The sequence below is a fragment of the Teleopsis dalmanni genome, chromosome 1 (assembly GCF_002237135.1).
Source record: "Teleopsis dalmanni isolate 2A chromosome 1, ASM223713v2, whole genome shotgun sequence".
NCBI classification, from domain to species: Eukaryota; Metazoa; Arthropoda; class Insecta; order Diptera; family Diopsidae; genus Teleopsis; species Teleopsis dalmanni.
In genome coordinates this window covers 138509961-138519453 of record NC_051846.1, presented here as the reverse complement: position 1 = coordinate 138519453, position 9493 = coordinate 138509961, and the positions used below count along the sequence as shown (strand labels likewise).

Sequence of the window (9493 nt, the reverse complement as noted above, 5' to 3'; positions counted from 1 at the left end):
TCTTGTAGGATCACGCAAGGCTACTTTCTGCAGAACTAACCTGTGCTTCAGTTCTTTATAAATGGGGCAGCCTCTGTAGTTTGCAAAGTGAATTCCACTGCAGTTACACTATTTGGAGTTGGTATCTTTTAATGCTTTTTTATCGCACTATGATTAGTATTGTTACTAATGAAACATGCCAGAAGTTAATAAAGGTAAACAAAAAGGTAAACTTTTTGGTAGTAGTCTGATTAGCTTCCACTGCAGATTCAGTTATGTATTGCCAGAAAGATTGTTCGTGGGTGCACTATTTTTGTTAGTTTTATTTATTTTAGCTAAGAGGTGCTAAATTGTGTTTTAGAGGACTAAGTTTCCGTTTAATATTCACATGCCTGTTTGGATGCCTGTTTCTTGCTTTTTTGAATTTTGGTTTTATTTTTTGGACTGACTGTGTCGGAAATTGTAAGCGATACTTCTGAAAACACAATGTTTGGTAAGCTTTTATCAGTTGGTACAGTTTTTAAGGGCAACGTGTTTGATGCATCTATTACCAGGTGAGCATTTCGTTTTTTTGGAATAATTATCGTATGTCTTCTCTCCAGGTGAGAATTTTGGGTATTCATTTGCATACGTTGTTATATATGCAAATAACAGCTTTGCTATAAAATATACTTATTGTAAATATGATTAAAATAAAATTAAAGTAAGTTAAATTAACTATGTAGGTAAGTAATATTAAATTAAATTAATATGAAAATAAAAATAAATAAATACGCATAATATATTTAATATTTTAATAAATAAATAAATAATTAAAAAATTAATTAATTAATTGTTTGAATATTTAAGATAAAATAGTGCAAAAAGAAAGTTAACAAAAATCGCGTTATTTTCAAAGAAAAATTTGTTCTTTTTTGTATTTTTATATTAATAACAAAAGTAGTTCTTACAACAATACTTATTATAAATAGTTTTAAAACTGTGGATTTTAAATTACTCGGAGATCGACTTGAAGACGCGTCCGCTCACTGAAAATGTTGAGGAATTAGTAATAAGAAATAGCAATAAGAAAATATATAATTTAGCGCCAAAACATTTGCATACATACTGACATTGTTAGTTTTTATCTTACTTCATATCTTTAAAGCAACTAAAAAATACTTTCTTTCATTTATAGACTTTGCAAAATGTGGTCAGTTTAAACTGAAAAAGCCAGACTACCACAAGTAAAACTAAGATTTGTTTCAAGTGTATGCTGCCTGCCTACTTGCTTCAGTATAAGGACACTATAAATGTTCAAATTTCTGTTAAAATTACACAAAAAAAATATATGAAATTATAATGAATTGTCCTGACTTATAAAAGCAAAATGTTGGGAAATAATGGAGAAAATTGCAGAGCAACATGCGACATCTTATTATAGTCACCATTTTTCCACGCTAAAACATATGCTGAAGCAGTATTAAATTTCAAAATAATAATTTAACTGAATTAAACATAATACAAAACAAATAATATCTCACATAATCACCGAGATGAACTCACTAACGATGTTGATTTCCAAACTATTCATTGCATGTTTATCAAAAACAAATGTAATCAGCATTGTTCTTGAATCCGAGACTAACTTTTGGATTCAAGAAATATTCAAAAAATATAAAAAGCCAAATAAAATACAAATTCTAAAAAGAAAATATCCAAGTTCCTCTGGTTGGTAGGTTGGTTGGTTGCGTGTGGCAGGCTATTAGATAACTTCCATGTACCTTCATTAATACAGAAGAGCAGAAACTAAATCCATCTCGTCCTCGCCCATGAACATTCTGATAAACTATCAAAGAAGTATCTTTCTAAAACCCTTTTTCTTCTGGTAGCCAAAACTGTGCATTTACAGAGAAAATGTGTTATACTTGGTTTATCCTGCGAATTTCTACAACTTCTGCAGTAAGGATTATAAGAAATGCGCAGTTTCTCTGTATGGGTTCCTATACACCAATGATCTAAATAAACTGCAATAAGTCTTGCAGTGTTCACGCGCTCTCTTTTGATGAGTTTCGAAGATCTAATTTCATTATAGGTGGACCATGTTAACCTCGAAGTTGTAATTGACTTGAGTGCTCTCCATCTGTTACTGACAATTTGAAGGAAGTAGAATTAAATATTTCTCTTAATGGTCTCTAGGGTAATATAAACCGGTATCGACAGGAACACATGCAGGGAATCACCAGAGCGAGCTAAACTGTCAGCTTTCTCATTCCAATTGATCTGCCTATATCCAGGAACCCAGATGAGGGTGATGTCAGCCAACCGAATTAGCTTGTCGATTTACATTCTTTTACTATTTTCGATTTTGTGGTGAAGGATTCCAGGGCTTTGATTGCTGAATGGCTGTTAATGAAAATGGCAACACTACATTTGTCCTTGATGTGAATTGCAGTTTGCCTACAAGCTATTCTAATTGCTAAGATTTCAAGTTGCTCTACCAGTAAAACCGTTCAGGAACAACTCAATATTGTTTTTATGGATTAAATAACAATAAAAACGATTATTGGAGTTTTTAAAAAGTTTTAATGTTTAACAATTAAATCCAGTTACTTATTGTTTTTGGATTATTCACCAATTATGGAGAACCTCCAAGCCATCCTAAACTAAAGTCAAATTTTACAAAACCTTATTGTGAGCAATTTTGAACTTAAAATATCGTTTAAAAACTATACTGCAATTGATAGCATCATAGCTTATATTAAGGAATTAACAAAACAATACAACTAGTTTTACATCGGAAAATAAGAAAGCAAAACCCATTGCAACCTCTGGTCAAATCATATTCTTACCAAATTAAAAAGGACTATGGCAATCAAATAGATCATTTCATCAAAACTCAATTTAATAAAAAAAAAAAGAAGCTAAAAGAACAGCATAATCTGATAAATAATCTGATAGAGGAATCAAAAAAAGTGACATTAACTTCCAAATCAATTACAATATAATATTAATGCCAAAACCCACTGGAATAAGGAAAATTTCTTAAAAGTAGATACGATGCCGAATTCTGTTATGCAGCTATTATGCACAATTAGATAAAATAAGGACAGTTGTATAGAAATCATCTTAATACCTGTGAACTATATAAACAATATTTGTCCAGGTTGGTTTGTTTGTCGATACATTGAGCTTTGCTGAAGTTTCTCAAAACTAGATTTTGGTACAATTTTATATTTCTTGCATATTTTAGGATTAGTCGGTAAAACTTGAAGACGATAAAACTTGAAAAACATGGTACTGTATATCTGCTTTTGTTAATTAAGTTAATTTGACAATGAATTGTTCACTCTTTAATTTAAGGTCACTTATTGTCTACATACATTGCAAGAATAGTAGTACGATAATGGGTAGGGGTGAATTCATTTTGAATTTTGAAAACTTAAAGCTGATTTCGGTTGGTCTTCATTTTATAGCTGATGTTGCTAATGGTTTATTACAATAAGCTTTGTATAGATTCTCTAGTTACTTTTACGGTTAAATTTGCATTAGGTTTTATTGCTATTACTACTGCTTAGTACATTTAAAAAAAATTTTTCTGCATAATATTTAAATGTATTATTAGCGGGTATTAATGCTTTTCATTTTTATTATTGTATTATATACTTTGTTTTAGCATTTTATGTGTTTTTTTATATATGTTAATTGTGAATGCTTTTGCTTCTCTAATCTCTAATCAACTTTATAACGAGAAGTACAATACAAAAAGTTTCATATTATAGGATTAAATGTCACCAAATATTTATGAAATTTGATTATCATCAAATACGGCAAACATTTTGCCATCAAATTCTACTGTTTTATTGTCAAAGATCACATCCCATTTCTCGTAAATCTAGTTTTTGAATTTTAATTGTTGTTGTACTCATTTTCAAAAAAACCATCCAAACCTCTACTGTGGTTTTTCTAAATATGCAACTTTGCCACCCAATATTGCGTTCTTTCAGGAGCAAGTGGCACATATTCAGTGCTCCGTACACAAAAACATAAAATTAATTATGGACTAAATATAAAAGGACTTACCAAATGTACTATAGAGCCGATAAATGACTATAAAGATGCCTACACCGCATGATTCGCATGCTTCCGCATAGAATGTTTTTAAGAACTTACACTAAGTGTCGTGGAACTGCAAATTGTTATAAAAAATTATTTATTTTTCGATGAATTGAGTTCAGAATATAAAAATAAAAAAAAATTGTATTAATTTTACTCTTCGCAAAGCGGACTTTGGTTTAAAGGCAAAATGACGTTTTTTCCCCAGTTCACACTTGGACCTTTAAGCCAAAGGACTTTTCGGCGGCTTAACTGAAACCTTAAAGAGGAATGCTTCAAAAGCTAGCCTTCAACGAATACATAATCCTATTTAAATACCGAAGGAATTATTTAAGTGGGCTAACGAATGTTTGCCAAATATTGTGTGCCATTTCTCAACGTTAAAAGACTACCAAGTTGAAGAAACTAGCACTAAATACCGCTTCGAAACAGGTACATCAGTCTAACAGACATTAAAACACTTATGCCTTATTTATAATTCAAAAAAAAATATTATTGTCAAAAAATTTTCCAATTACAGCAAAAAATCACTTCACCAAAAAAACAGAGTGTAATTAAATGCTGCAAATTTCTAATTTTTTGATTCATCAATATAATAAAAAGGTTCTCAAGACGCCTCAAGACGGTTCTCTTTTCGAAAGTAATTAATTTTTATGTAGAATTTAAAGATAAATTCAGTGAAGGATAAGTTAATTTTTAAAAAATACTTGTAAGAACAATATGGTCCTGAAATTTTTGGGTTTTATTCAGACTATTTCAAATTGAAATCAAAAAAATGTGTAAGAATTTTTATAGCATATTCTTTGAAAATGCATTCATCGCCAATAAAAAAATTTTTGTGAAAATCTCAAACGTAATACCATTCTGAAAATTTTTATTTTTCAGTAAAATTTAATACTGACAAATAGTGTCTCTACAAACAGAATAGTATCGAAATTTAACAAAACGGCTTTGGTTCAGTTGGTTAAGGTGCGCTGACTCTGAGCTTCACATTTGACAGGACCCGAGTGTGAATTCTGGTACTTGCAGTCTAAAAAAATTATTTACGAATAATTAAATACAAGAATTATTTCCAAGACCACTGATGATGGGTATTTGGCAATATTCGAAACAGTTGTATGGTCAGCCAAAAACTCAATTAATTAAAATAATATAAAATAAATGTTTGTTGTTGTACTTCACTACTGTTTGAAAAAACCTCTTTATACTGACTTTTATATTAAAAAATTTTTGAAAATATAACCTAAATATAAACAATCATAATTGTATAAAATATTTCTTAAAATTTCAATCGATTAACTATGAAATGCAATAAATTTCAAGTTTCTATCATTTATGGATCCTGAGATATGACCGTTTAAAAACTTTTGTAAAATGCTAACTGTCAAAACTCCAAAGGTTCATATATCCGATATGAAAAAAAATCAATATTTTTTGCTAAGATACGAATTTTTTTATCTTATAAAAGGAGCTCATCAAAAAAGTTTCAGCCAAATCGGAGATGATGAGGTCAAAAAGGTGTTTGATTTGTAAAATAATGACCCATATACAATATATAGCTTGGAAGCACAATTTTGGCCAGATTAAAAAATGGTAATATAATTTTCACTGCTAGTAACGCTGAACCGGTATAAATATCAACACTCTAATGTACTATGGACGAAATATTAAAATAAATAACAAAAAAAAATTCCACTGAATAATACGAAATCAATGCACTTGAAATTCACAACTAAAACCGCATTGTGTCTACTGATCTATATATTTGGCAACTAAAAACCATATTCAAATACTGCAAAGTATCTTGTAATCAACCTGGATTAAAATAAAAGCCAACTAGAAATTAAATAACGAAACCTTGAATGGCTTATAGGTAGACTCTCTTATGTCAACGGACTGTAAATTGATGAAAAAATTATAAAGTATTGAACTGATGTGAATTTAAAAGCGCAGCTTTACAGTTACACAAGGAAAACTAAGAAATCATTCATATCAAATCCATAAAATAGTCCCCCATTTTATGGTAATTGTCCTCTGGTATATAAGAAACAGTTACCTTTACCATGCCCTAATGTACCAACTATTTTAGAAGAAATAAGGAAATTGGTAAAATTGTATGTGGAAAGACTTCACCAGCTTGCTTTCTTGCTTAATAAAATAATTTTAGGAAAACAACTGCAATGTACTAAATCCTTTGAGCTGGTGGATGAGTCCCAGTAATATTCTATGGATTATATTTACGTCTCGATGATCAGGTGGCTATTATTTATACACGGTTTTTAATGGGAAATGAATCAAACATTCTATCTTACCCAAAAGCAAATTTAAAACTCTGTCATTTTTACTTACAAAATCAAAGCTGATATTTATATACGAAGATCTGAATTCAATTGCTATATTTTTGTTGTATTTGTGATTGTTTTCCGGGTGTGTTCAAATTTACATTTTTCTGGGGTATCCTCAGCCGTCGTCCAAGGTTGTTGCAATAAAATTTTTATTCAATTTTATCGCGGATTCAGTTAAAAAATTGTTTTGATAAAGCACGAGGTTTTTCTCCAAATTACAAAGGTAAATTAATTTGACATGCACTATATCTGTAAATTATAAAATAATTGAGAAGCGCACAAAATCTTCGTTATGTCAGGCGCAAGTGGTGGACTACGATTTCTCTGTTGGTTTCGGTTCAGGCAACTAAAAGAGTCCTTACAGGAATACGCTTATTCTTCGCAGTGTTCTGGGACATTTTTATCCTTCAGGTGTGACGGAAGTTCTATGAAAAATGTTAATAAATTGGTTGAATAAGCCAGATTAGTTAAATTATAATTTAGCTGAATAAACCAGGTTAATTAAATAATGAAATAAGTAATTAATTAAATAACCTATTGGCAATTGCATAAGTCGGTAATATCAATTACTTACTGTGTATTTCTCACTTTGCACCATGCAATTTTTATAGTTCCGAAAAATTCATTTCCCAATGAATGGGAATCGTTTTATAAACTCAAAAACGTCTACCTTTCTTAAAGAAGTGAGAGAGAGAAGATGCTAAACGAAAGGGAATAGCGGGGAGAAGAACAAAATGATTATTATTAAAGAGTAGTCGTAAAAATTGCCCAACAGCCGGTACTGCAGCCAGAGACCTATTGTACCATGAACAAAACAAAATGATAAAGAAGAGGGATAAGGAAAAGAGCAAAAAAAGATATAAGAAAAGGAAATAAAACAGTAGAAAACGTAAAGTACGTATTATAAAACATCGTTTTCAAGAAGCAAATTATTTTTTTACAAACAATTTGATAACACATTAGCCATTAGATTATATTTTGTTTTTAATAATAATGACATATATTCGTGACATATATATAGGTATAATATGCATTATTGCTTCAGTTATTAAGATTTTAGTTCCAAATTTCGTTGTAAAGTACAAAACCAAAACCAAAGTTATTTTTACTAATACAACGTGATATGATATGGTATACACTATATCACCATTTTATCAAATATCCAACATATTGAAAAGCAAAACGTTGCAATCAGTCATTTCTATGTTCTGTGTTAATTAATACAAAAAGAAAGTCTCTAGTAAAAGCTAAAAATGTACAATTTATAAATATAAAATATGGATGCTTAAATATTATAATTATTAAATCTATTTTAAATTACGACTGGGAAAGAAATTCTATACGGTTTTATCTGTCGTTTCAAAAATTTCAGTGCATTGCACCTTGCAGCAATATCTGCAAAGTATAGCTAAATTAAATGTTTTTTGCAATATTTAATTACTGTCAAAATAAATAAATATATTAACTAAATATTTTACTTCCAAGAATACAAAATCCGGCAGATAAAATTCCTGCATAAAAACAGAATTTTTTCGATTAATGAAAATAGTACTAAAACCGAACCGCGCCGAAGTGAGCGCAGCAATGGTAGCAAACAAATCAATTTTATTGCTTTTATTGGTAAAAATAAATTTTCATTGAACAAAATAACTATTCTTTAATTGATATTATAATATTTAAGAGTGCAACGATTATATCAGCTTTTCCTGCCTACAGCCTGTTCTACAATTGCGATTTTCTAGGAAGAAAAGGATTGTCTGAAATATGTGTTATCAGGGAATCGAATGTAATGAAAGCACTATTAAAGAATAAGTTTCGAGAAGTTAACAATTTAAGTGGACTGAATTATTTCGTTCCTCTCATGAAATACTTTGAAAGCAAAAATTTGGGAAAACCAGAGTCAACGACTAGAATTGGCGACAAATCTGACAAAACTGACAATAACGTTAATAAATAGTTTTTTAAAATTGTATAAGTTCAATTCAAAACACACATAAATAAATTAAATATTGAATAAAATAATTGTTTTCACATCTATCTGACTATTTATTCTATTTAAGCCGAATTAAATATCTAAATAAATATTTCTAATAAATATCTTCTAATCCAGGAATATGTTATATGCCTTATTTACTTTGGATGAACGTTTTCAGAATAAGTAAAAAGTGAAAAATAACACAAATCTGAAGATAATTCTTTTTAATATTTTAGATTATTCTATAAAATAAAATTCACAAATAGTTGATATTGTTGATATTCAGATGTCTGAGTTGGTGAAACAGCACCTTTACTCTATTTTATCTGTGGACAATTTTAAGTCACACTAAATACGGGGCTTTATTCACAAATAGTATAATTAGTGTATATAATATGACAATATGAACAAGTCATATTCTTTACCTTCTAATCAGTCATATTCAAATAATAGAACTCACCGGCAAATTTTAAAACCGGCTGAGTCTAATATAAAAGTCCAAAATTTTCATTTACTATTAAAAATTGTTGGGGTCACTAGTATTATAATACTACTACTAAGTAGAAATCAAATTGATCTTATTTTAGACACCTCTATATATAAGATAAATTATGTCATTATGTCAAGCCAATGGGTCTGTGGATAAGACACACAATGGAAAAGACTTAGTACTTAGTAATTTAATCTAAGAATATCAAAAATCTTCCGTCACTTAAGATTACTTTAAATTTCTGTCAATATCGTAAATAATTGTTTTGGCATAATTATAACAATAATGTATTGGCTTTGATATTTGCTACCATAATAATGAATTATATTTATATTAATTATATTTTTATATAATTATATTTTTTATCTAAAATACTAATGAAAAGCTTAGACTAAAGTTCACGTTAAAAAAAATATTAATTTAGTCGTAGTCATATGGAACACAAATGGTCTATCAAAACATGCTGTTCAAATAAAAGCATTCTTAAATATAAACCATAATGCGACATACCATAATGCTGGTATCAGAAACCCATTTTGTGACGCAAAGTTCCTTTACAATTCCGAACTACGAACTTTATCACACACCCAATGATAAAGCGAATGGTGG

General features: G+C 29.3%; 1 protein-coding gene across 1 annotated transcript; it reads left to right on the top strand.

Moving 5' to 3' along the window:
* Positions 1–7934: 7934 nt before the first annotated feature.
* LOC119666576 lies at positions 7935–8441 on the top strand. The gene is made up of 2 exons (XM_038075859.1): positions 7935–8039; positions 8101–8441. The coding sequence occupies exons 1-2, from the start codon at positions 7959–7961 to the stop codon at positions 8374–8376; spliced, it is 357 nt and encodes a 118-aa protein (XP_037931787.1). The 5' UTR covers positions 7935–7958; the 3' UTR covers positions 8377–8441.
* Positions 8442–9493: the final 1052 nt, after the last annotated feature.